The 27620-nt window shown below is 37.5% G+C and overlaps 3 protein-coding genes across 9 annotated transcripts; 2 read left to right on the top strand and 1 right to left on the bottom strand.

Moving 5' to 3' along the window:
• Window positions 1-2050: 2050 nt before the first annotated feature.
• LOC121889725 (sialoadhesin-like) lies at window positions 2051-11625 on the bottom strand. Of its 5 annotated transcripts, XM_042401914.1 has the most exons (7): window positions 11562-11625; window positions 8422-8901; window positions 7105-7368; window positions 6420-6671; window positions 5600-5713; window positions 4439-4510; window positions 2051-2687 (listed from the first exon to the last, which is right to left on the bottom strand). In XM_042401914.1, exons 2-7 carry the CDS (start codon window positions 8450-8452, stop codon window positions 2638-2640), a joined length of 783 nt encoding a protein of 260 aa, XP_042257848.1. In that variant the 5' UTR covers window positions 8453-8901; window positions 11562-11625; the 3' UTR covers window positions 2051-2637. The 5 variants fall into 5 exon arrangements, with proteins under 5 accessions (XP_042257848.1, XP_042257849.1, XP_042257847.1 ...); XM_042401915.1 differs by lacking the exon at window positions 11562-11625 and having other exon boundaries at window positions 5600-5710; window positions 8422-8989; XM_042401913.1 differs by lacking the exon at window positions 11562-11625 and having other exon boundaries at window positions 8422-8989.
• On the top strand, window positions 11598-26941 carry LOC121889747 (myelin-oligodendrocyte glycoprotein-like). 3 transcript variants are annotated; one of them, XM_042401956.1, is made up of 5 exons: window positions 11598-11771; window positions 25138-25515; window positions 25719-25802; window positions 25944-26059; window positions 26164-26941. In XM_042401956.1, exons 1-5 carry the CDS (start codon window positions 11744-11746, stop codon window positions 26206-26208), a joined length of 651 nt encoding a protein of 216 aa, XP_042257890.1. In that variant the 5' UTR covers window positions 11598-11743; the 3' UTR covers window positions 26209-26941. The 3 variants fall into 3 exon arrangements, with proteins under 3 accessions (XP_042257890.1, XP_042257891.1, XP_042257889.1); XM_042401957.1 differs by lacking the exon at window positions 11598-11771 and adding an exon at window positions 21048-21497; XM_042401955.1 differs by lacking the exon at window positions 11598-11771 and adding an exon at window positions 22266-22767.
• LOC121889707 (CD276 antigen-like) lies at window positions 14603-18596 on the top strand. Its single transcript, XM_042401878.1, has 6 exons — window positions 14603-14706; window positions 15531-15911; window positions 16079-16162; window positions 16314-16429; window positions 16534-16750; window positions 17239-18596. The coding sequence occupies exons 1-5, from the start codon at window positions 14613-14615 to the stop codon at window positions 16570-16572; spliced, it is 714 nt and encodes a 237-aa protein (XP_042257812.1). The 5' UTR covers window positions 14603-14612; the 3' UTR covers window positions 16573-16750; window positions 17239-18596.
• Window positions 26942-27620: the final 679 nt, after the last annotated feature.

Raw genomic sequence — 27620 nt, forward strand, 5'->3', positions numbered from 1 at the left:
TATACCATTCTTACAATATTTATATGTTTGATAGTGAAAATAATAATATAAAATAAAAAGAAAGGGAAAAAAGAAAAGAAAAATCGGTTTATATGGTGTATATATACATAACACATACATACAAAGTTAGTTATATGTAACCAAGATGTTTAAAAACTTAATTGAGCCCAGTTTAAATTTTTATCTTTATGTTTTTTTCATCAGTAAAATTTCAAATTAGAGCAGACTCAGTGTTTACTCAGTCGAAGGCGTGACTTCAGTGTGGAAGGAATGCCCTGTGACGTTAAACAGGTGGTGAGTCAGTAAAAAGAATGAGGAAACACCTGTTGAATCAGGTATCGATAGCACAGGTGTAGTCGGTCAAAAGTCTAAGCCATATAGCAGCTGCACTTTGGCATCACTTTTACTGATATTAGATAGGACAAAAAAAAGTTTGATCTGATGTTGGCGCTACAGTCAGGACATCACCAAAGTTATCAAAGTTCATCTAGAAGCAGAACATGAATGTCTGAACCATATTTAAAGGCAATCCATCAGGTAGTTTTTGAGATATTTCAATGAGGACGACTGAAATATCCAACAGACCAATATTGTCATCAGTTGAGTCATGATGCTAACGTGGCATAATTCAAAAAAAATTCTGATGTCAAGCCAAAGAATTTCAAACATTCAATGGTATTTTAATTAAAGACATATTCAGCACATTTTCATCTCTATATTTATATTCTGGGGCTCTACTGGAATATATTTCCATGATTTACAGTTAAAACTCCTTATTTATCTTATACTGGCCCTTTATACAGCCCCTCAGTTCAGCCTCTGTCTGAAACAGGCCGTTTTAGCTCCTGTCTCTGTAAGGTCCCCCTCTCGATGAGCCCCCTTCTGATTGGTCAGCTTCAGGAAGCTTCCTCCAGCTCTGGAGGCTACGTAAACAAACTATAGTAGCAGGATTCCTTTTCTTCTTTACTCAAAATGTCAACGTCTCAAATTCATTCATACATGTTGGAACCCAAATCTGATCTGAAATATGAGAATGTTCAACATGAACAACCTCAGCCACAAAGACTATGGAACGGACGGCCGTTTGTGGACATTTGTGAACTGACGTCATCACGGGGAGGAAGTAGAGGTAACTTTTCAAACAGACTTTTCCAAACAGGTTGAAGCCCTGACTTTTGACTTTCAGGCAGAGCTTGTACATACGTAAACCTCAGTTTTGGAACTTTGACCATGTTTAACATCTAACATCATAATAGTAAAACATGAAATATCCCCTTTAAACATTGTGGGAGCTGAACAGACAGAAACTCAAAAATATGTCCTTGTGATTTAACTGTTTAAAGGTCAAACAAGTTCCAGCTGCAGTCAAAAACATTTATATATAAACAATAGATCATATGACTACATATCATGTGAAATGTCTTAACCTTTGTGACAAATCCACAGAGAATTATCGCCTGACTGCAGTTTCCACACAGCTCTGCAGACTCTGTTTTGGTTCCTTTTTGGTTTTTTTGGTTTCTAGCTGACAGCTGGACTTTTATCAACTTTGTTTCACGCAGCAGCTGGCAGCTAACAAATTAGCAACTAGTTTGTGAAGAAAGTGGAGCATTTAGCAGCTAAAGAGCCAGATATTTCCCTCATGAGTTGGTAGAGAGCAAAAACAGAGCTAAAGGAGAGTGAATATTGGACTTATTTCTATGAAGTTGACGCAAACATGACTCAAATGATATGATAATGTTGCTCTGTGACTGCTAGCTGTTAGCTAAAACATTCACCACATTCAACTTTATAACTTAATATGTTCCTTTGGTGTTTTTTAAAAAATTTGTTTCACTCCCTCCCCCCAAAAATCAATTCATGCAGCTTTAAGATTGTCTTACATAATGACCTTAATACTGAATATCTGTCAGGGTTTTGGTCATTAAAGTCCCCTTCCACTCAAAAATATGTTTTTCTTGTTCCTACAGTTGAATGTTTGAGCTTCACTGTACAGAATGATGGATGTGCAGAGTTTGTTTTCACATTCATCTGCTGAAAGTGGAAAGTTTCTCTGTGCTCATTGAAAATCAGATTTTAAGGGGTGATGTGGAAACTTGAAGCCTCTGGTGCAGTGTTTGTCTAATCGTGTCTCTGTTTTATCCTTTTTTCCTGCTTTAGAAACAAATTATCATGAATGTGACATGTTCAATAAATGGTAGTAAAACTTATTTAGTCTTAACGATAATTTTAATCAGTAGCTCTTCTGTTGTCTGTTCCGGTTTCTCTACATCAAGCTAAGAAAAAGTCCCTGTATGTAGTTTCCCACAAGTTTCTTGTTTATATTTTTTGAACAGGTCAGGTGAGTCTCATGAAGACACAGACAATGAACTCTCTGTTTCATTATATTTAGACTGAGAGTTAAGTGTCTTTGTCAAACAATAGGACTTTATTCCCTTGTTATTTAAGTAGTTTCATTTCTGCAAATGTCAGAATGAGTCCTGAACGCTTAGGTGAGTCTTGAACTATTTTCAGCCACAGCGCTGAGGAAAATAAACTGTAATCGATTCTGTTTTCAATAAAAGCACATTGAACATTTCATCTGTTTAATCCATAAAATTATAGAAATACACATTTCATCACTGGTTCTGTTTCCTGTCAGGTGGTTCCTGGTTTAACTGTTGAGTAGACTGATGCAGCATCCACATCTGTTGAGGAAGGAAAAACACTTTCAGCATGCAAGTACTAATGTCATGCAGTGGACAAAATAATAGAAACACTATAATTTCACTGTGCAGAAGCGAAGCATCTATAACTTTAAAGTTCCCTCAAATCCAAGCAAATCAAATGAACTCTATCGGCTTTTTAACTTAACCTATTATAGGAACATGTAACAAGGTGTGGTCTCATGGATTTTCCCTTTATTCCCTTTGTTTATTTTGCCAGCATAAGAGCTGTTCCATGATAACTCCCAAATCTATTAAAATTCCCCTTCATTATGTGAGGGGGGATTTCTGACATACAGTCTCTTTACCACTAAAGAAGAGTGAGAGGTTTGTTTGATTCTCTATACACCTGTGTTTGCACTTTTAATTTAAGTTTCTGCTTTTAATATGAACAAAACGAAATGTGAGTATATATGTTAAAAAACACAAACTGTGATAAAATGTTATTCAAATTAATTACAAATAAAAATATACATACATAACATTTTGCAAACAATCAGCTGTTTTACATGTAAAATATTGATCTGACAAGTACTTCAAACTTGTACTTAAGTGCAGCAACTTGAATAAATGTACTTTGTTACATTTCACCACTGTTCAATGGTTCAATAACAGTCAAACTGAGTGTAGCTATAACTGTCAGATAGATGCAGTGGAGTCAAAATCACAGTAGAACTACATAATATATATTATTATAATATATATAATTCTGTCTGTTGTAAATGAATAAATTCATTTTTCATGCAGTTTCAAGCTCCAGAGGTCCAGAAAAAAGTAATAAAATAAAAAAAACAGATCAGGAGCCAAAAGACAGTAAAGCAGGAAAAAATCTGAAGATTAACTGCAGTCAGGTGGACATTTCATGTCTGCAGTCTGTCACTTTGTTTTGGTTCAGTTTGTTCCATAGCCTTTCTATATCTCTCCATTACCATCCATTCAGTCTGTATCTATGTGTTTTGTTTTTCTCTGCTCCATATCAACATGTTTCTGTTATGTTTCTATCAATGTCCTCATATCTGTTAACCTACAAATCATTGAAAGTAAAGTCTAAGAATAGAAACTCAGGGTTTCCCTCTGGAGTTTAAGGGGGCAGACATATGACCTCATTCTTACTGTTTTGTTTACTGTAACCATGGCAATGTCTGCTTGATGTCACTGAGGACCAATAAGAGCACAGAAAAGTGCAAGAGGGCGGAACTTCCGTTTCCAAGCAGATAACAAACACCCAGAGGGACGAAACATAACAGTCATTACATAATAGAAGAATGTGTGTGTGTGTGTTTTAATGTAGATACTCGAAACACTGAGAGGTAGAAAAGTGTGTTTAAATTCTTCTTTTATAGAAGAGCTGAAGTCTGATGTGTTTTTATAAACTGTAAAGTTCTGACATTTGTTTTTAATTCAACATCTCATCTGAATATTTGTGCTTTTTTTTGGTCCATTTTTTTTTCTTTACATCTTTTATATCAACTGTTGGTTATTATTTGGAGAACAAGTCTATAACAGTAGATTATATATTAACTATTATTTGCTTGTTATCATTTCTAAAAGTCCAAGTAACGTGTTCAAACTGCTCGTTTTATTCAGCCAGAAGATCAAAAACTCAGACATTCAGTTTATTATTATATATGACAGAGAAAAGTGTAAAATCCTCACATTTAACCAAACCAGTGAATATTTGGCTTTTAATTGCTTGGAAAAATAACTTAAACCATTAATAGATTATCAGTTACCTCTGATCCTCTTTGGTTCCACTTGCTGTGTGATGATGACATCAGTATAGGAGACATCAGTGTTGAGTTTACCTGCAACACAAAACTGCTGACTGTTAAACACCAGCTGGGTTTAAACATTTAAATCCAGATATTTGATGTAAATTATAATGAAATAAAAAAATAATAAAAGAAGAATACAAGTATAAAGCATTTCGTGACACCAGAAACCAGAAGAATGTTGTTCTACCCACTGATGTCACTGTACAAAACAAAACCTTGGTTTGCTCTGTTTAATATGAATGCGTCATAGACCGTCGTAGCTATTTTTATATAGTTGGTGACACTCCCAGTTCTGTCTTTGTTGTTTGAAGTTTGAGCTGTAATCATTTTTAGAAACAATTCCTTTGAAATGAGCCGCAGACATTTCTCGAGGATGTAAGATGCTATAAGAATTAGAGCTTCAAAGCTTAGTCAATTAATGGATTAGTTGTCAACTATTAAATTAATCAATAACTATTTGAATGATTGATTCATCATTTGGAGTCATTTTTAAGAAAAAAATATCCAATTTCTCTGATTCCAGCTTCTCAAATGTGAATATTTTCTGGTTTCTTTAGTCCTCTATGACAGTAAACTGAACATCTTTGGGTTGTGGACTGTGAAAAATTTGAAGGCGTCAACTTAGACCAAACAACAAATAAATTAATAGAGAAAATAATGGACAGATTGATTGATAATTAAAGTTAGTTTATTATATAATTAATTATAATTAGTTGCAACCCTAGTAAGAATCCATTAGATATATCTCTGTCTATCCATACTGCTGTGGATATAATAAATATATCAAAGATTATGAAGAAGAAATCACTTGATGCTCATTATTTAGTGTCTGTAAAACATATCTGATCCTCCTTCAACAATATTTCACTACTAAAATACAAAAAGCAAAAAAAAAAAAAAAAGTAAAGCAGTGGAACTACAAATTGAGAAAGATTCACCAATGTGCCAATGTGACAGCGGAAGATGGAGTTTCCTCAGTTGTCATAGAGTTGAAAGCATCAGAATAAGCTAGTAAGTGGAACTTGAGTAAAGACAAATTACATAACACATTTATTGTCTGATGTCGACAAAAACAGCAGGAAGAAAAATGTCACGTAATTTACATGAAAGCCGGCTGACCTTTAAGCCTTCTCCAGAGGTAGAACAGCATCAACGAGGCTAGCAAGAGGCAGAAGCCCACCACAGGAAGTAGAATGCATGTGAGGGGGCACTGAGACGGCTTACATCGCCCTGCTTCAAAACAAAAATACCACAAGTTGGCCTCAATATAAAAAGTGTCTACACAGCAGGCAGGCTTTGGGCTAAGTGAGGCTTAACACGCCGTGGTTTCATCTCTGAACAGACAATGATAAATTCATACCAATATTTTCATCTAACTCCTGGTAAGACAGCAAACCAGAACATTGAAGATGTTGGAATATCCCTCTAAAGTAGAGCGTGCTCTGTTATTTATAATTATGGAACCAAATTCAGTAGTTGTACCTTTTTATCTGTCCACCATATTTTTTGCCAGTTAGAAAATGCGTATTCATCTATTTATGGATTCCCCTGATAAAACCATAAAACAGGGTATTTGTATTTTAAATGAAGCAGAAGAAGCAAATCAAGGTTGTAGAAGTGACGTTGTTTATAAGGTATTTTATACATTTCTGCTCATCTAAGCAACTTCATACATCGACATTGCACTTCCTTGTTTCCCCAGCAATCCATCTGCCAGGTATGAAGTAGATCCGATGAACGGTTCTCAAGATATGCGAAGGACAAACATACATACAGACAGACAGACATATAAAGAGATGATCTACAATCTTAAGAACAAAATGCTGCAGCTAATGTGACTGACTAGTGCAAGCACCTGTCTAGCGTGTTAGCTGTTAGCTTACCAAGCAATATTTCACCAACAAGCCCTTTGAGTAGTCATAAAGAAACAAGAGCTCACCTCTGACAGCCAGCCAGCTGTCTGGTGATTGTCCAACTCCAGAGATGTTACACTTGTAGAATCCTTCATCAGATTTAGAAATGCTGTGGATGGTGATGTTTCCTGTAGAGCTGGTCGCCATGAGGAAGCCATTTTTGTAGAAATTGGTTGTGAGGTTGGAAGAAGAAGTTGTATTTATATTCTTACAGCTCAGAGTCACGTCGTCTCCCTCCATCACAGGAAGGACAGGACTCTCCAGGATCACAGGACCAGCTGGATGGAAGACATACTGAATGAGAGATTGCATGGAGCTACAGAAGCTTGTTGAACAGAGGCTATACATGCCGTACAAACACAACAAGTCCTGTAGTGAAGGTACAGTTGTGTATCCTTCAACTAAGACGTATCACATGTCAAGATGTTGCTTTGAGCCTTGAATGTTGCTCTATGTCTACCTTTGCTATTTAGAGAAGACAGTCACTGCTTTAACCACAAAAGGGTGCTTGTCAGGAGAACGTAAAAATAAATTGTTTGAGGTATTTAAACAAACAACCAATGCTGCTGTTTTTCTGTAGAGGACAGAACTAGATGCACTCAACATGCATTTGAGAACACAAAAAGAATAGTAAAAGTGTTTTCTTCCCTAAAAGCCTCTGACTGAGGTACCTTGAGTGCCTATTTGCTACAGCTGGTAGTTTAAACTCACCGGCCACAGTGATGTTGATGGTGTTGCTGCACTCTCCTGCTCCAGACTCACACCAGTACACTCCAGTGTCAGATGGGTAAAGGTCATCGATCAAGCAGTGAGATTCATTTCTTTCATTCAAGGATGGGCGACACTCTTCGTTTATTAATGTAGATGTGTTCTTTATAACTCTCCAATGAGATGACTTTCCCGGCTCCCCACAGCTCAGAGAGAACGACTCGTACTGAAAAAACTGAGATTTGTTGGGAAGGACTCTCAGGGAAGCTGCAAGAGTCAGAAAAATGATCACAAATTGAGATTTTCATTGTAATCGCAACAAGCAACAAAAGATCTCTTGCAGAAGTGAAAAACCAGGAAAACTTTGCTGCTGTTTAGACATCCGGTAAGTTTTTCACCGTCTTTAGAGCTGGTTGCTTCCTTGTTTCACTAAGGATGTTACTTTTAAAAAACAAATGTGATTCAAGCTGCTTTAAGCTTCCTGGTTCTCTGCAAACTTCATTTTAAGAACAAGAGCAATAAAACCTCTCGGCTGCATTCAGTGTTGTGGTCGATGGGAAGCTGTGAATTATTTTGTTGAGTTTATTTTCTATTAATGATACAGAATGATTGCAATGCTATGAAGACGAAACCAAAGAAGCAACAGCGATAACATCTGCAGCTGCAGAGTGATGCAGTACATTCAATGTGATCAAATGTGACATATCGCACACAATCAAAGAAAAATGAACGACAGATCAAACTAGCTGCTATACATTTCTAAAACGACAATAAAGGCTCTCTGCAGAGACAAGGACGGACTCTGTTGGCTTTTGGATTTTTCTGATGGCCTGGTGAGTTCTTGTTGTCTTTTTGTACCTTTTATGGTAACAATGATCATGTTCTTTACTCTTACTTACTTCATTCATTTATTTATCAGGGACAACACATCAATTAACATCAGTATGACGTAAATGTGTAAGATTTAGCCAAAATTTCTAATTTCACCTGCAGTCCCCATGCAGGATGATGTTATACATAGAAAGTAGAAACAAATATAACATTAAAAACAAACAAATCTACATAATTGTAGTATTTAATTACCAATACATTAGGAGTAACTGTGGTTGTGGTTTATTGTAAAATAAATATTGTCAACTCTAATCTAAAATAATACTCTTGTTGTCTGAAATGATGATAATGATGCATCATATTTTTCAGTTAGAAATAGATATGAACACTAAAACTGCACACAAATAAACACACTTTGATATAAATTAGAAGTTTTGCAGCGGATGTTTCATAACAAAATTAGAGTGAAAACTGTCCATAAACACTCACCAACGACAGTGCACAGTATTGTGATCTCCATGCTGCTTGGCTGCAGATAGACTGACTGACTGGGAACGTGATGGAGCTGCTTCACACCTAAAGTCTGACTTTATGACATAGAGGCCACAGCTTCCTGCCCTAATCATAATCTGCGGGTCAAATAGAGCGAAGAGTTTGTTTGTGCAGGATGTCTCAACTTGTTTTAACACCTCAAATGTCAAATGTTTACGACTGTGGCCTCCTTTTACTTTCTGTAGTCTGAAGTTTTTTCTCACGTAGACATTTTTAAATCTGCATCAGAACAGACAATCGTCCACTAATCCTGCCTGTTACAGAGTCACAATTTATCAAGTCTGTCCTAAAACAATATTCAGGAGCCCAAATGAACATTGACACGTTTTACTTGCTGTAATCATTCCTCCTATTCACACTGACCATCAAGAGATTCCTTCATCATGCACTTACAATGTAAGTGATGGAGGTAAAAATCTGTGTGTTTAAAAGTTCATGTGAAGTTGATCAACAGCTTGCACCATATAAATTAGTCAAATGAAGTCTTTCAAAGTTTCTGTCTTTTTAGTGCCAGATTTCCTCTTTTTGTTATGATCTTCCCACTGCAACTGAACAGGAAAACACTGTCCATCAAGACCCAGCTGCAACTTCAGTCTGAAAAACTTTGCCCTCTAATGACTTTGCTGGTAGCCATTTTGGAAATGAATGCCCCTTTAATGAGATTTGAAGACTTATAGTAGCTGTGATGTCTGCTGTGGGGGCGTTGATTGACAGGTGGCAGTTAAATGTTCATGTCGACAGCTGACAGACAGACTTGAAAAATTGTGAACCCATCCTTTAATCTTATGGTATCTTTGTACAAAGATGAAGGGTGCACAATTTCAAGTGAGTCAGACTCATCACTACTGAATTAATTGTAATTAATTGTGAATCAGTAGCTGTTGCACCACCAGTGGCTGACACATGTTGCAGGTTGATATGAACATGTGCCTTCATGTCTACATGTACATGTGATTTCAGTTTTTATGTCAAATAAGTCACCTTTATTGTCTGTAGTTTTATCAAGGTCATCCATATGTGACATGTACAAACTTTTATTCCAACATTTGTTGGGATAATAAAAAAATGTTTTTAGTGCTGAAACTACCCGATTCATTGAATAATCAATCAAAATAAAATATTAAATAATATACAACTTTTAACATTTCACCAACAACTAAAAAATACTACAAACATACAGTATTACATCAGATATTGATTATAATCAATGATGTATAAAGAGAACTGGATAAAGTGTCAGAGACGGGGCCCTGTTCATTCCTATGAAAGTTGCTCAGTGGTGCATGAAGCCAAAAAAGTTTGACTTCCGTGTATAAAATTACCCGGATCTTCCGGGATCATTGGGCCCATAGAGCAAGCGCACTAGTGGCATTCGCCGGCCAAGTCGGCTACTTCCAGTTTCGCCCTCCGGCTAACTTGAATGAGGATAAAACAATTCAACCATGCGGCTCTTTTAGGCTTTTGACATGTGATCGGACCGAACGGATCAAATTCTGATAGTGAAACGAGTCATTTCGCAGGGGTTGTGATGCTCAAAAAAAATTATCCGCTGTTCTGTGGACGTCTCTTTCACAATGTAAGTCTATGGGAAAAAGCCTTTTTGGGCTCAATAGCATCACGTGACGCTGTAATTACGCGGTCTGGCTGCTATGTCAAATTGGCTTTACAGCCCAGTGTTGTTCCTTTTTTGACGCTAAATTACATCCATTATACACTCATAGAGCACACTACAGACTGGTAAAATATGGAAAAATAAAATAGAAATATAAAATATGTTAAATTCAAAAGCACATCAGCATAAGTTTTCATAGAAAGATGATGTTGTTTTCTTTTTGTTTTACAATCAACATGACCCAAATTCTACATTACCAAGGAAAAACAAGTGAGGGAGACCATCAGGACCAACCATAGTCTGGATGCCCAGGTCCAGTGGTTCAAGTAGGGGGGCATGGTTTGGAGAAACCTCCTCCCCTTCTTTCATCGGTGCCTTGGAGGAAGAGCTGTGCCAGATGTCCTGGTGATCCACTGTGGAGGAAATAACCTTGGGAACATAAAGAGCGTCAAGCTCGTCGCAGGGATCAAGCAGGACTTGCAAGATCTCCACTGACAATTCCCTCAGATGAAAATCATCTTCTCTGCCATCAGCCAGCGGTGCCGGTGGAGGTCTGCCCATCCTAAGAAGATGGACAAAGCCCAGTGCTTTATTAACAGTGTGATGCCTACCTTTGTTTTGTCTGTAATATATTATTATATATATAATAATTATTATTATATTATAATAATAATATATTTGTAACAAATATTGCCCAGTGTCTGAAAGACCAAATCCAGTGTGGTGATGCTGGATTTGGATTTCCCATTAATGTTTTGGCAGCAAAAAAAGGATAGGATTTTATACTTTGTGTGATGTTTGATGTGCACTTTTTATTTTTTTTACATACAAGGGACGCCATCACACTTGTCAGTTCTGTCACAGCTCTTCCTCTTCCTCTCCCTTCTTCTTCTATCTTCTCCAAACCCTTTGATTTACCCCAGCCTTTTTGCCTGATGGACTTCCTCAGTTGTTGTTCCCCACGGTGAATGTAGCCAGGGGTTTGTAGGGTCAGACAAAAGTTCTGCCTGTTTTTGTGCAAATAAATATTCTTCTTCTATAGCATTACTACTATCAGAAGAATACACAGTGTATATGAAAGAATTCCAGAGTGAAGTTTTTTTCTCAACATACAAGTAAAGACCTTTACCCTACATCACATTGGGTTTTATTTAACCCTGTCATAATACATACATCACATAACAAAACAAATGCATTTCTCTTATAATCATATACTCTTCTATACTCATGTTGAAAAACATTAACAATACATTCTTTTTCAGAGCAAATGCTCAAGCAAATACTGAAAGCTTGCATACTTTTATTTTTTAACACTACTTTTATTACTTCCAGGGCAAAAGAATTACATCTTGAACATGAACCAAACCGTTTTAGTTTAATAAACAATATAAAAATCTACACGACCCACATTCACGGTGGAAATTTAAATCGTGACATGCCGTTTGTCCAAGTGGTGTTGCCGTACCTAGCTGTCCAAACGGCGGATCCGCTTCCGTGTGCAGTGACCATAGAAATATGACAAGAACAAGTCGTGACAAGCAGGATGGCTAACTGATTACTGAGCGGGGATTCAACTCTTTCTGGAATCAACGAGGCTTATCTAAATAAGGCTAGTGAGGTCTTTATGGAAGTTCCTTCTCTGCCTTGATGGAAAACTCCTCTGTTTGTTTACTGGGTGAGTCACTAATCTGATAATGATGAGTCATGTTGGTCCGTCACCGCACAGTCATCGTGACAGTGATAATGTGAGAGATAAATCAGTAATAATAAACTCAGTGTGAAATAACAGAATATGGTTTATAAATAGTTGGGATCGATCTGGGGGGTATTCCATCATGCTGGCTAACGGGATAGCCTAGCTTATTTCGACAAGCTTCGCTAATTTAAGTGAGAGTTCCATCACTGCGGTTTATATGAGTCCCAGCTCAGTAACCATGGTAACTCAGTCAGCTGAACTAGCTGCTCTGTGGCAGGTTAAAGGTCAAGCTTAACTCAGCTGCATATCAAAGAATGTCTGACAGACGGAAACAGATTCTCAAAAGACGCTTCCATCAAGTGTCTTTTCACACTCGCATCACTTGTCTGTGTTCAGGAAACATAAAATAGAAGAACTGTGAGGGACTTTTACAAAAATACTGCAGTAAATCCCCATTTTACTCGCGGTCACTCCTGTATTGGACTGGACCCTTTTATTTAAAAGCTTATAATGTAAGAAATAAAAGTGTGCCAGCGTTGTTTTGAAGTTATTTATTTATTCACTCATTTTGTTCAAGATGTGAAGACAAAAAGAAAATTAAATAAAGGCCCAACCATGACCTTCTGCTGTGTTTAAATGTGTACAGTATTAACTGCTTATAGTAAGCAGAATTCACCGCTCTCTTCACCTGTTCTGCCGCCGGGAAAAGAAGGAACTTGTTGCTGGCAAAAGTCAGAACCTGCTGCATCAAAAATGCTCATTATGCGTCTGAAACAGCTGTACTGTATTTAGAAACAGTCAATAAAGTTCAGTAACTCTATATTCATGTAGGGTAATAAATATACAAAGATGTCAATTAGATGGTATTCTGCATGAGAAATAAAGAAAAGAAAAAGGTTATGATGTTATAGTGATATTTGACCCGGACAGACTGTATTTATATCCTTTTCCAGTTTCTTTATCTCCAACTGCAACTTAATTTTTAACTTTCATCGACGCTTGTTAATGGACATTTTGTGAAAGAGAAAATGTGTCAAAGAGTTTGATAATGTTGGGAAGTTGGTTCTCTTAAGTTGCCGACGATGTAATTTTAATTATACGTCTGATATTATCTAGCCAGTGATAATATAACCACACTGATCTGAAGGGCAATACTGCTGAATGCTCATTTATTAACAAATAAAGATAAAATCATGAACAGGGACAAGCGCTGTTCTTCACTTTCCCCACCCAGACTCATCAAGCTGGATGTGGGATTGAACTGTCAACCTCCTAATGATAAGTTCACTCCTCTAACCTTTAGGCCATCACTACCTGCCTACAGGTATGCATTTAATCTGTCATCAATTTTGTGCCGAGTCATCTCCTTCACCTTGTTAATTGTAACAGTATTGGCCTTTTTGGTGAAAACCCCTTTATATTCTTCATGTAGTTTCATCAGCAGGTTTGTTCTGCTGCTGAGAAGAACACCGCTCTAGTTTTCCCTTCTTTTTGCGACATAGTATCGTCTTTTCTACAATCGACTGTTCTGGGCTGCTTATGTACTCCATGCACGTGCACACTTCAAGCTTATTCCAGTCTGGATAGACTTAGCATTGACTAGAGGCAGCTAAGCTGCATTAGTGGAACGGCTTGAGCCTCAAGTGAAAGTTGACGTTAATTCTAGCCAGGCTTTTTCAAGTAAGCGCAGCTTTCTTTAGCTGCGTTGATGGAACACTCCTCTGTTTTAGAAAGTGGTAAAAACAAAAACAACAAACAGGAAACCCACAACCCCCTCTTTTCAAGTGTACAGCTGGAAACCACCTTGTGGATACAACTTGTGTTTATAAACACAACAGGGGGTTGTTCCATCAAGCTGGCTAACGGGATAGCCTAGCTTATTTCGATAAGCCTCGCTAATTTAAGTGAGAATTCCGCTCCATCACTGCGGCTTATGTGAGTCCCAGCTCAGTAACCATGGTAACTTAGCCAGCAGAACTAGCCTTGCTAGCTTTCATAGCTGTGTACTGGAGAGAGGTAAGTTTGCCTGTTATGAGCTGCTGCAGTGCTGGACCAACATGGCTGCTAGGAGCTAATTTTCAAAAGTATAGACCCATCTCTCGACTTGTTCTATTCAAATTCATACAATGAAGTGGAAGACATAAGCATAATAAATCTCTTGAGTGTGGGTGAAGCTTGCCTGTCAAACACACATGCATAAAAAAATGATTGTCATAACTGCCATGAGCAAAAACATTTGATTTTAGTACACATTTAGTACACATATAGTACAAAGTACTGATTCATACGAGAAAATTACACTGTAAGTTCCGGTAAATTACATGGTAATTTATGGGTAGTTACACTGTGAAACACAGGCTGTATTATAAAGTGTGACCGATCGATTGTTTGATATGAACAATCACCTCGTTTTGATTTGTGAATATAAAATTGGTCAAAATAATAAACAAATTCATTCAATACAACTGAGAGTCAGTGAATCTAAACAATACATTTCTCCAAAGTAAAGTAAAGTAAAGTAAAGTAAAGTACAGTGAAGCTAAATGTGATCAGAATTAAAACGTCACAATTTACCTTACAGTAGTTTTATATGCGGGAGCAATAAATATGTCCTAGTTTCACCGAGTGACACACAGGAAGACCTCAACCTGCATGTGTGTAACGTCTCGTGACTTCCATAATCGTCTGGATCGGTCTGAACGCGCTGACGTCATGTTAACGCCCACGTTCTTACACGCAGTTCAAAAGCAGAGAAACAGCAGAGTGAGTCACAGTTCAGCAGCTCTACGGACGTTTCATCTCTGTTTGTCTGTAATTTACATGTTTAAAATAGACTTTTATCAGTTTAGTAACATGTTTATATTCTGGATTTTTATTCTCTGTCTGACTTTCATCGTCTGGACTCCGGTTGAAGGTAAACTGACATATTTCGCTTTTATTCGCTTGTTTCATCTGAGCGACACATGAATGAATGAATCAGTGAACATGTGAAAATATGTTTTACGGTTCATTTTCTGTGTCCACAAACTGTAATGTGAACTTAAACTAGTCGTCATATCTAATATATCGATGTATCGCTGCTTTATATTTGTAATGTTGATACGACGCGTTAAAGTCTTTAAACTTTCACTAACGTTACTTAAACAATCTACGTAACAAACGTAATAGATCTAAAATCTAAATGTGGATAAACTAACCTACACTTTATTACGCAAAACAAACAAGCAAGTCAAATAAAATATATAATAGTTTGTTCTTATTTTACATAATCTGTTACATATATTTTATTCTATGTCTTATGTGATAATAAACTCAATTAGAGCTGCAACGATAAGTTGGTTAGTTGATCGACAGAAAATTAATCAGCTGCTATTTTGATAATCGAGTTATTGTTTTAGTTTGTTTTCTTTTTTAAAGGTAAAATGCCAAAAAAATTGCTGGTTGCAGCTTCTCAGATGTGAGGATTTGAAGCTTCACTGTGTCGTACATGATAGTAAAACAATATCTTTGGGTTTTGAAGTGTTTATCACACAATACAAGCACTAAAATGTGAAGACGTCATTTGTTAAGTTTCTAAATTGTAAATGTAAAGTACAGTCATTGTTGCTGGAAGTTTGGATTTACAGAAAAGGTTTGAGATATAGTTGAGATAATATCGTTGCTACATACAACATACAGAAAAAAAGACTACAGAATTCTCTCGCTTTTCAGAAGGTTAAATTTCCCTCCATTTTCCAGGTCAGTCTGAGGTGATTGGGTCAGCTCAGCCAATCATCGCTTCTCCAGGTGATGATGTCATCCTGCCATGTCACCTGGACCCTGAGTTCAACGTGAAGGGGCTGACGGTGGAGTGGTCGAAGCCCGATCTGAAGCCCGACCCCTCAGATCGGCTGAGTCGGGTCGCGTACGTCCATCTTTACCGGCACAGACAGGAAGTCCCCGACATGAAGATCCCAGCGTACCTCAGCAGGACGGAGCTGTTCACAGATGAACTGAAGCGCGGAAACATTTCACTCAAGATCATGAACGTGACGCTGGCAGATGAAGGGAGATACAGATGTTTGGTTCCCAAGTTGAAGAGCGGAGTGAAGTTTGCAATTGTTCGACTTGTTATTGTTGGTGAGTTTCTTCAGATGTTGTTGATGGTCCAAGATTAGTCTTTTTTAGATCTATTGATTTGACTTGTGTGTCAAAAAATTACATGCTTGAGTACTTTTTATATACTTTTTGCCAGTAACTTTTTAGTATTGTGCTGTAAATTATAATAAATCTTGTATTTTATCCAGAATCAAAGTCTGATGAAACCTGGACAACAGAGACGCCGCTGCATCTCCAAACTCCTGATCCAACGGATGAGCCGGATGTAGAAGGTGAGAAAACGGTACAAATCTGTGAAGAAGAGAGGAAACGTCTTCAAAATCAGCTGAAATGTTGTTTCTAATTACTGTGGTAGTTAAAGTCTTCATATTTGTGTATCTGGTGTGTCTCCACTTATTGTAGCTCTATTTCTTTTCCCATCAGGTGGTCGTCACAGTCGGAGCGCTCTGATCTCAACTGTGGTGGTTTTCTGTGTCTTACTAATCTTTGGTGGTCTAGTTGGTGGATATTTATTTAAACAAAGGCGTCAAAAACCAAATGTAAGTCAGAAATAAACAAAACATATTGTTGCTTCTTACAGTCTGAATCATTACAGACTCTTTTGGAGACTGTTGACTAATAATTCTGTTAATTTTCCTTCCAGCATCTGAAGAATGATAACGCCTTACTCAAACCAGTCTAGCTGCCTTGCTCAAAGGTACTTTACTGGCTGGTGTTAAAGGAGATGAGAGCGTTAAACTCACTCTGATCTTTCTGGGGATTTCAACCGGACACATGTGGACTCACTGGATCAGCATTAGGGGGGTTTCTACAGTGGATACAAGCTCAAATCATGTGCTGAGAAAATGATGCAAGTGCTTGTAAGTCTGAACATGACTGTTTTGAATAATAATAATAATATGATGTAACCAGGCAACATCTGAAGGGTTTAAGTGTGATGTAAACACTGAAAAAGTGAAGCCTAGTCAAATATTCATAAAAAGGTTTGCATCATAGAAATGAAATGGACCAAAGAGAATCAGTTTTATTTACAATGTAAAGGTGACTAAATGTTCTGAGCAGCCTCTTCTATTTCTGTCTGTGCTGTGAGTTAAAAAGGCATCAGGTTAGTGAGACATCTGGAAAAACTCAAAATTCACCACCCTAGTTTGAATTTGGATCTGTGGCTTCTTGTTAGACCTGCACACAGAGAACCATTTTATTTGCATTTTCTTACTTTGCATCGTAGGTGCAGTCAAATTAAAAACTCGGGAAGTTCATCCTTATGTCTTTGAGCACTTTTTTATGTTTTACTAAAGATCATATGCAACATAATTAATGCATTCTGCTTTGTTTTCTTAATCCACAGCTCAGCTGAAGCTCTTAGATGGATCCTGGCTGGAGGAATGCTGATCCTCAAAGTGACATTTAAAAAAAAAAAAGAAGCACCGTCTGACCTAAACACAATTGATTCAGGTCCAGAAATTACAACCTGGAGAAGAACTGTGCCAGAACTCTTAATCAACATGATTGACAGCGGCAGGATCGCTTTGCATTGAAAAACTCTGAACATCTGTGGCAGCACTTTAAACTTTACACCTCGTCCATCATTTCCAACTTTAACCTTGTTGGTTGATGGGCAACCAGAGGCGACCTCAAAGAGACCCACGAATAAGAAGAGAAAGGTTTCAATGCTTCATAAACTTTTCGTCAGGGTCTAAATATCCTTCTCTGGAGGAGGATGATTATCAGATTTATTTTGTGTTGAACAGTCTTTTCTGGGACTTTCTGGCTCGTCAGAGAAATACGAGTTAAAAACGTTTAAATATGAACTCACTTGATGGAAGAAAGTCTTATTAGCAACAAGCTTGGGGAGGGAGAAACGTCAAACTGCTTTAAAGTTTTTTGTGACTTTACAGCCACCTGATTTTTTTTTTTCCAGCTTTTAAAGTTGCAAAGATTTTCTTTCATCCATTGACTTTGATATTTTCAACATTCTTCCACTGAAACATTTTCTGCTCTGAGATTTAACTGAAAGTTCCAAGAAATATCAACACAGGACTGTGATATGTAGTAAAAAGAGGATTTTGCTGCAATTTTCAACATTTTGTGACGTTACTGTGATCTGAGCTCCAGTTTACTTAACTATAACTGGAGGAAGAATATTGTTTTTATGTATTTATGTTAAGTGATCCTGAACATTACAACCAAGAAATTTCATTTCTTTCGACTGTTATAAATCCTAATTAACATAAAAAATACAGAATAAAATATAGAATTTGAGTTTTGGCACATGTGAGTTCAGAGCTGAATTTTCCTCATAAAGTTCATTTCAAGTTAAAACGCTCTCCGCTCCCTTAACATCAACTGTCAAAGTACCTTTGAGCAGGGCAGTTATATATTCTCATATTATTCATTTCAATGATTATTATTTCTACAATAAAAGATTTTGTTAAATGTTGATCATTAAACTACCTTTTGCACTTTAAAACAGTTATTGTTACCTCTTGTCATGCTGGTGTGACACTTGAAAAGAACAAATCAAAGTACATTTGAGTTTTTTTCATCTATTAAATTCTTTTTGGGGATGTCATTCTGTTATTGTGACCTGTATTACAAGGACATTTTTCAAATTTTACATTCTTTAAAATTTGAAATCTTTAAAATCACCACTGTTAGATGAATAAAGTAGGTACAAGTTGTCAAATAAATCATATTTTTAAATGATTTCTGTGTTGTGACTTTAATCTCTCTGTTGTCTCTTTCCATGGAGGTGAAGTTCTCTATGTGTCAGTTTGCATTTATCTCTGTCTGCTGTGTGATTATAATCTGACCTCATGTTGTTGAAAGCAGCTGAACAGATAACTTTTTAAACTGTTCAATCATAAAGGTAAAGTTCAAGCCACCATGATCATGTTTTGCTGCTGCAGTTTAACTCAGCAGTAGGTTAAATAGCTTGTGGAGGCTAATGACAGCTAACTTTAGCTAACTTAGTTTGGTGAATTGTTGACTTCTCTCTACTGTGTGTGTGTGGTTCAACAAAAGTTTCATAGTCTTGATTTAGTCTCCAAACACCAAACTAGATATACTGACAGAGTAGCATCACAGTTATCTGTCATGACTATGCAACCAGACAATTAAATAACACTAAATGTCACAAAAATATGGAGCTACAGAATCAAGACATTCAGAGAATCCTCAGAATTTGAATCTAAACTTGTGTTTCACCAAACCAGCTGCAGCAACAAGGCTTTTTAAATTTCCACCTCACTGTTAAACCATCATGACCTGCAAGATTAGATGCAGGTTCAGTTTTATTCATCAACTTTTTCAGCAACTCACTTTTAAAAGTGTTCATTGGCAAACCTTAAATCTTGGTGTGTAGCTCCATCTAGTGGTTAAAAACATGTATGTTGTGGACAAGAGAGGGTCAATGTTTCTTCTTTTGGATTTAAAAGGCTCTGTTTAAACTGTGTAGCCTCTAGTTTCCTAATTGTGAAAAACCTTTTCTGTAAATAAAAAACCCTTCGACTTCTTTGTCGATAATTCTGCCTCTTACCTTTCGGAGGGATTTCTGAGCTGCATCAACTCTCAAACCAAAGCAGATACAGTATGGAGCTCAGATGAGAAGATATATTGGATCAGAATAATAATAAACATGAAGTCTGACTCTTTAAGTATCCACAGTATTTTATTCTGTGTGCTGAGACTTTTCACTCTATACTCTTAGTCATTTTGATAAAAAATACCCAAAACACAGTTGGAAATTCATTGTAAATAAAAGCTGAAAATTCTTTTGTCTTCAACAGATTGATGAAGGTGAACTCTCTGCAGATCTGATGTTCTTTCTCTTGAAGCATCAGTGCTAAACATCCCACGAATAGACACTGAAAAACCCTAAAAAAGACAAAGGAGTTGTAACATTCGCTGGTGACGTGAATCAAATGCAACCATATAAGACTGAGACTGTTACATGATATGATGTTATATTATAATTGAGTGAACCAATGTTTCTTCTGATTCATATTCAGATTAATTCTTGGGATAATTTCCACATGAAATTCAGCAGCGGTTGGCAGCTGAGTTTGGTCTCTGAGGTTTGTTATCAGCTGTAACGTGACCACAGTTCACAAGCTGACTGAGGTCTAGATTTTCTTTCTGGCACTTTTCCTCTTTCAGATGAATAATTTCTTTTTCCAAATGCTCCTTTTCTTGCTGCAGAAGTGACACTTGCTCCTGAAGATTATTGATTTCATCCTCCAGATGATTCCTGCTTACACCATCAGTCTCATCACCTGCATTGAGGGAAAACTGGTTCATGTCAGATACCTCTGTAGTGCTTGTGGAACATAATTGCAACTGTAATATACTGTAGTTTTTAGATATACAGTTAAAATCACAAAATAAATCTGAAGATGTGTTACCCCTGCTGATAGTCCTTCTCACACACTGGAATCTCTGTCCTGGTGTTTTAGAGGCTGGAAAAATATATTTGGTTTCAACTATAAGTTGCAGTATGAATGGATGCATGAACCACATTGTTCAAACTACTTGTGTTTGTTGTCATATTTGTCATATAGAGAAGCTAAATCACTTACTGTATATGTACATCAATATACCAAAGAGCAGTGCAACAATAATCATTACACATACAACTGGAAGTCCTTTGAGTGCAGACTCTGATTTTTTCAGTAAGTAGATGGCTGAAAATAAAAAAATAAAAACATTAAGAACAATTTTAATCGCATGTCTGTTTGTCGTGTTAGATGACAGAGTTGTTCTGAATATTAGATTAACAAAGAAGTGAACTCTACTGGATGATGTTTATGTTGTTCTCCCATTGGTTGACATCTTTTGCATGAACTGTAAAGCCATCAATGATATTTTCAAAGTTCCTGCTAAAAACATACACATTTCATTTAAACAGATGGACATTTTTCAGTCTCAGTTCATTTATTTTCACAGACCCAACAGCGACCCCTACTGTTAACCTCTACAAGAGTGAGGGAAAAACTCCCTAAAACCTGAAATTAAGGAGACTATAGAGGAAATCTTGTGAAGGCACCACAAGACGAGGATCCAGCCTCCCTGAACGGAAGCTCTGAAATAACAAGGTACTGATAAGCACTTAATGATAAAGACGTCTGAGTGGGTGCACATCTGTATTTTACTATATAATATACTGTAAATCATTAAGTTCATGCCTTCAGTACTGTGTTGTGGGTAGAAAAATTCCACTTGTATTCTACTCTTTGTTTATTTTTTAATAATATTTTATTTAGTGTATTTTTACAGTATTGTCTGAGTTAGATCGTCACTGATTAAAAGCATTTCCTTGTCATAATGTGTACAGTTGTAGGAGGCTGCAATGTAGTGGTCAATATGTTTGTAGCCTCAAGAAAAAAACCTTGATAAATGTGTTGTAGTATTTTCCAAGACAAGCCCAGGTAACCAGTTGTTTGAGTATCTGGATGCTGACGTAATATACCAATATGTGATAGAAACAGGAAGTGAAGAAGTTCCACTAGCAGAACAGGATGTGGGGGAAAATAGTACAAAGAGTTTTGATCTAGTGAGAGTTTATATTTCCTTAAATTCATTTTCATCTTGTGATGTGGGGCTGCCACGGTAAGCGAATTTTTCCACTGACTGATAAACTCGTGACAACACCGGTGACACCTGTTACACTGGACAGATATTCGTCAATCTGTAGACCCTGCTGAAAAAACAGCATAGACCAGCAAAGGTGGTTTTCATGGTGAATTTCAGCCAAGATAAACAATTAACTACAATGAAACTAACTATATTAAAGAGTTTCGCTCTAGTGAGAGTTTATATTTCTTTAAATTTATTTTCGTGCTGTGATGTTTAGAACCAGAACCGTTTAGAACCAGAACCGGAACAACTCGCCTGTCATCCGGAGACAGACACACCGAGAACAGGCTGAGCAGGCAGAGAGCTGCAGAATTGCTGCAGATAAAAAGCACCGAGACCCTGAAACATGAGAGCAGCTGCTCGCTAACAGCTAGCGTTACGTTTGTTTACAGCAGAGAGCAGGAGGGTCAAACGTAAAACTCCGCAAGTTTTGGCTGCGACTCTGCTGTTGCTGCAGACGCTCCCGGAGCAGACAGTCAGTTTATAAATGTAGCGGCCGTCGTCCGACTAAGTATTGATAACACGCTTGATACTTTACAAATTGGAGTTTTTTATTTGATGAACGTGGGCGCTGATAACAATGAAATAAATGGGGTTGTTTCTATTGAAAAAGCAAAACTACGCTATGGGCGGCGGGCAAGTAATGTTATCGGTGTATGTCCCGACACCGTGTAACACCGATAACAATGACCACTGCGGCATCTCTACTGTGATACAATACAATCTTATTCGCCGCAGTAGATATGAGATGCGACTTCAAAATCACCATGGAAACCAGTTAGATTGAAAACCATAGGTACCATAATACCCGTTCACCCGGTTCCGCAGTGGAGAAACAGCTCAATAAATGTGAAACTGAAACTGCTGGATTAATTGAATTATCAATCAACAGGGAAATAATATACAACAACTTTTATTTTGACTTGATTTCTCTTTAGTATCTGAGTATTTTTGAGGGCTCATTGTTGTTGGAAGGGGGAAAATGTGACTTCCACAACCACCTGGAAAGTTCCAGTAAACACAAAGTGTTATGGCACGTTGTCATGTGAACTGATCTTTTCCGCACGTTTAAAAAGCAAAAGTAACAACAGAGTGAGTCACAGTTCAGGAACTCTACAGACGCCTCATCTCTGTCTGTCTGTAATTTACATGTTTAAAGTGGATTTTGAGCAGTTTAGTAACATGTTTACATTCTGGACTTTTATTCTCTGTTTGACTTTCATCGTCTGGACTCCGGTTGAAGGTAAACTGACATGTTTCTCTACTATTCGCTCGTTAATTCAACGTTTCACCTGAGCGACACTTGAATGAATCAGTGAGCGGATGAAAATATGTTTTACGGTTCATTTTCTGTGTCCACAAACTATAATGTGAACTTAAACTAGTCGTCATATCTAATATATCAATGTATCGCTGCTTTATGTTTTAATGTTGATACATGTTAAAGTCTTTAAACCTTCACTAACGTTACATAAACATTCTACGTAACAAACGTAATAGATCTATAGTCTAAATGTAGATAAACTAACCTATAGTCTATTACTCAAAGCAAACAGTCAAAAACATAAATAAAATATACAATAGTTTGTTTTTATTTTACATAATCTGTTACCAGTGTAGTACTCGAGTCCAGGACTCAGACTCGATTCGGACTTGCGCACTGATGACTCGGACTTGGACTCGAGCATTGACTGCATTCGGACTCGGAAGTTGTGGACGTGGACTCGAACTTGTTAATTGATAAAGACGTAATATATATTCGATTTTTTTGCCGGTCATATTTTCACATAGCCACCCTCTGGTTCACGTCACGCACACAGCAGCTGCTGCACAGACATTGTAGCCACACACTCACACACACTATGCAGTCGCACACACTGCGGAAAGATACTACCGCCCAGTGGCGGCTGGAGACTCAAAAAATTGGGGAGGACAGGAGGGAAACCAACATAGAATCTTACAACAAACCGCATCAAACTTTATCATTGTCCCCCAGTTGATGAAATCAGAGGGATGGGGGGCAATTTTATATGCCAATAAAACAATTTTGCTTTCAAAAACAAAAACCCCTGAGTGGAGTAAAGGCTGCTTCTTTAAATACATTTAGCATATACATATTGTTTCTAAACAAAGAAGAGCTCATTTTAGCTGTAGAGTGGTTCAGATGTGTGATTTTACCAACAAAGTATTAATTAAAAGTATTAATGCATGTATCAAATACATGACTTACACACTCTTGTCTATGTTCACGACATACAAAATATAGTCTACAAAGCTGATATATTAACACTTGTTATTCTAGTTACTTTAAGCTTATTACTAAATATACGACTCAGCTTTAGAACCAACAATGAAGAAACTGTCACATGCAAGCAACCAGACCTCATTCACTAATCACACAACATCAACAGGTGACTGAACAACCACTCAATTAAAAACTGGATCAAGTCCAAATGAATGAGTGAGTCCAGACAGCTCACTGTAACTTCAACAGGCAAACTACCTGTTATGGAATTTTTCATCTTTAGAGGTTACAAATTGGGTCACATTGGGTCAAGCTTGGCTTTGAGGTCACACTGTAATTCTTAATCAGAGATGAAGATATCTTCTCCTAGAGACTTCAGCTGTCTGTGATGTTTTGGGGAAGGCAGAAACCTCTCTGATAGAGGGTATATCAGCATTTCCATGGTTACCAAGGTCAGAGGAGGCTTCCCTAAACAACACAGATGGGTGGATGACACAGACGCTCAAACCAAAACTGCTGAAATTACGGGTAAAGTCACGGGTAAAGTGCAGTTCCTTGTTTAGAAACTAGTGAACCAATCAGACTAATTTTTCATATTGTAGGCTGATAAAGACGAGGACTCGGACCTTCAGAGGGCAGAACGGAAAGAGACAGCATCAGAGCAAAACACTCTGGTCTTTACTGTTTTTCGTTCTCCACTTGACCAAATGCTTCAATAAACATTTTCAGCTTTAAGACATCAAAAGTCTTGTGTGCGCCTTTCTCCACTGCTGACCATTGCTCAAAATATCTCCTATCCTCCCACCACCACTTCACTGTTCTTTCTCCTCCTGCCCTGCAGCTGTCACTGTTGAAGCATTTTAAACAGAATTTCAATGATGGATTTTTTCCAAAGAAGAGAGAAAAAATATTTTATAAATAATGCTGAGATTTGGTAATGGTTTATTTCAACCAAATATTCTTTTTCATATTTTGATCTCCCTCTTGCCTCTCAAAACATAGAGGAGGAGCAACTTCCTCTGCCTCTATGGACCAGCCTCCACTGCTACAGCCACACACACACACACACGTTGTTGTTGGTATGGAAGTTCTTTAGCGTGAGCGAAGAAGATGCAAAGATCGGAATTTGTAATACCTTTAAGTCCAAAACAAAAAAAAAAAAACTGAAAATGAGAATCGCCAAAAATTCGAGAAAATTGCAATAGGTGCATCATTAATGTTAATATGAAATCACGGCTGTGGCATTTTTGTTTATTTGTATGTCAGCTCTTTGACTGTGCCAGAGTGAAGCACTGGAGCCCATCTTGGAACTCGACTCAGACTCAACCTTAATGACTCAGAAGGTTAAATTTTCCCTCCATTTTCCAGGTCAGTCTGAGGTGATTGGGTCAACTCAGCCAATCATCGCTTCTCCAGGTGATGACGTCATCCTGCCATGTCACCTGGACCCTGAGTTCAACGTGAAGGGGCTGACGGTGGAGTGGTCGAAGCCCGATCTGAAGCCTGACCCCTCAGATCGGTTGAGTCGGGTCGCGTACGTCCATCTTTACCGGGACAGACGCGAAGTCCCCGACATGAAGATCCCAGCGTACCTCAACAGGACGGAGCTGTTCACAGATGAACTGGAGCGCGGAAACATTTCACTCAAGATCATGAACGTGACGCTGGCAGATGAAGGGAGATACAGATGTTTCATCCCCAAGTTGGAGAGCAGAGTGCAGTTTGCAATTGTTGAACTTGTTGTTGGTGAGTTTCTTCAGATGTTGTTGATGGTCCAACATTTGTCTTTTTTAGATCTATTGACTTGACTTGTGTCAAACAAATTACATGGTTGAGCACTTTCTATGTAATGAAACCCAGATGTCAGAATTTGATGCTTTTAAAACTTTTTGTCAGTAACTTTTTAGTATTGTGCTGTAAATTATAATAAATCTTGTGTTTTTATCCAGAATCAAAGTCTGATGAAACCTGGACAACAGAGACGCCGCTGCATCTCCAAACTCCTGATCCAACGGATGAGACGGATGTAGAAGGTGAGAAAACGGTACAAATCTGTGAAGAAGAGAGGAAACGTCTTCAAAATCAGCTGAAATGTTGTTTTTTTAATTAAAGTCTTCATATTTGTGTATCTGGTGTGTCCCCACTTATTGTAGCTCTATTTCTTTTCCCATCAGGTGGTCGTCACAGTCGGAGAGCTCTGATCTCAGGTTTGGCGATTGGCTGCATCTTACTAATCTTCGGTGGTCTAGTTGGTGGATATTTATTTAAACAAAGGCGTCAAAAAACAAATGTAAGTCAGAAATAAACAAAACATATTGTTGCTTCTTACAGTCTGAATCATTACAGACTCTTTTGGAGACTGTTGACTAATAATTCTGTTAATTTTCCTTCCAGCATCCAAAGCATGACATCGTTGAAAGCAAATCACCTTCAGTCTAGCTGACTTGCTCCAACGTACTTTACTGGCTGATGTTAAAGGAGATGAGAGCGTTAAACTCACCTGGATCCTTCTGGGGATTTAAACCGGACACATGTGGACTCACTGGATCAGCATTAGGGGGGTTTCTACAGCAGATACAAGTTTTCTTTGTCCACAGCTCACCTGAAGCTCCTAGATGGATCCTGGCTGGAGGAATGCTGATCCCCAAAGTGAAAAAAAGTGATTTTTAAAAGCACCACCTGACTTAAAACTGACTTAAACCTTCCTGAAAACGATTGATTTAGATCCACAGCCTGGATAAGAACTGTGCCAGAACTCTTAATCCACATGATAAGCAGCAGGATCGCTTTGCATTGAAAAACTCTGAACATCTGTGGCAGCACTTTAAACTTTACACCTCGTCCATCATTTCCAACTTTAACCTTGTTGGTCGTTGGGCAACCAGAGGCGACCTCAAAGAGACCCACGAATAAGAAGAGAAAGGTCTCAATGCTTCATAAACCTTTTCTTTATCTTTTGGTTCTTAATGTCCTTCTCTGGAGGAGGATAATTATCAGATTTATTTTGTGTTGAACAGTCTTTTCAGGGACTTTCTTGCTTGTCAGAGAAATACGAGTTAAATATGTTTTAAATATGAACTCACTCGATGGAAGAAAGTCTTATTAGCAACAAGCTTGGGAGGGAAAATCATCAAACTGCTGTAAAGTACCAAAAGACATGATTTATTTCAACTGAGAAAGGTCAATAGAAGACTTATCAACTCAAACGAATGAATTATTCAAATTATTCTTTTTCAGAATAAATCATGTTTTTTGTTGACGCTGATTTTCTTTCTTCCTTCTTGAACATTCTTCCACTGAAACATTTTCTGCTCTGAGATTTAACTGAAAGTTCCAAGAAATATCAACACAGGACTGTGATATGTATTAAAAAGAGGATTTTGCTGCATTTTGCAACATTTTGTGACGTTACTGTGATCTGAGCTCCAGTTTACTTAACTATAACTGGAGGAAGAATATTGTTTTTTTATGTATTTATGTTAAGTGATCCTGAACATTACAACCAAGAAATTTAATTTCTTTCGACTTTTATAAATCCTAATGACTGTTTTTGTTTCTGTCACAGTGTTAAAACAGTGTCTCAGAAGGATGGAGTGAAGAATTTAGGTTATTATGTTTTGTTGTTAGTTCTGTTAAGCTGATCATTGACTTGAGGTCACCTTTCCCTTTTTTTACTGGTCACATTGACTGATTATGAGCCCACAAGCTTGTTTCACTACTGAAGTGAAACATGTTAAATATAGAATTTGAGTTTCAGCTGCAGTTTTCTGCCACGTGAGTTCAGAGCTGAATTTTCCTTAAGTTTGTTTTAAGTTAAAACGCTCTCCGCTCCCTTAACATCAACTGTCAAT

The sequence above is a fragment of the Thunnus maccoyii genome, chromosome 22 (assembly GCF_910596095.1).
Source record: "Thunnus maccoyii chromosome 22, fThuMac1.1, whole genome shotgun sequence".
Classification (NCBI taxonomy): Eukaryota; Metazoa; Chordata; class Actinopteri; order Scombriformes; family Scombridae; genus Thunnus; species Thunnus maccoyii.

What these genes read in the sequence shown, in the direction of transcription:
- LOC121889725 (XM_042401914.1), bottom strand. Translation starts at nt 8,452, where the DNA reads ATGGAGATCACAATACTGTGCACTGTCGTTG. An exon ending in AATACTGTGCACTGTCGTTG is followed by an intron (nt 7,369 to 8,421) that starts GTGAGTGTTTAT and finishes TGACTCTTGCAG; the next exon opens with CTTCCCTGAGAGTCCTTCCC. An exon ending in CAGCTGGCTGGCTGTCAGAG is followed by an intron (nt 5,714 to 6,419) that starts GTGAGCTCTTGT and finishes TTTGTTTTGAAG; the next exon opens with CAGGGCGATGTAAGCCGTCT.
- LOC121889707 (XM_042401878.1), top strand. Translation starts at nt 14,613, where the DNA reads ATGTTTAAAATAGACTTTTATCAGTTTAGTAACATGTTTATATTCTGG. An exon ending in TGTTCGACTTGTTATTGTTG is followed by an intron (nt 15,912 to 16,078) that starts GTGAGTTTCTTC and finishes TATTTTATCCAG; the next exon opens with AATCAAAGTCTGATGAAACC. An exon ending in GGATGAGCCGGATGTAGAAG is followed by an intron (nt 16,163 to 16,313) that starts GTGAGAAAACGG and finishes TTTTCCCATCAG; the next exon opens with GTGGTCGTCACAGTCGGAGC.
- LOC121889747 (XM_042401955.1), top strand. Translation starts at nt 22,674, where the DNA reads ATGTTTAAAGTGGATTTTGAGCAGTTTAGTAACATGTTTACATTCTGG. An exon ending in CGTCTGGACTCCGGTTGAAG is followed by an intron (nt 22,768 to 25,137) that starts GTAAACTGACAT and finishes TCCATTTTCCAG; the next exon opens with GTCAGTCTGAGGTGATTGGG. An exon ending in GGATGAGACGGATGTAGAAG is followed by an intron (nt 25,803 to 25,943) that starts GTGAGAAAACGG and finishes TTTTCCCATCAG; the next exon opens with GTGGTCGTCACAGTCGGAGA.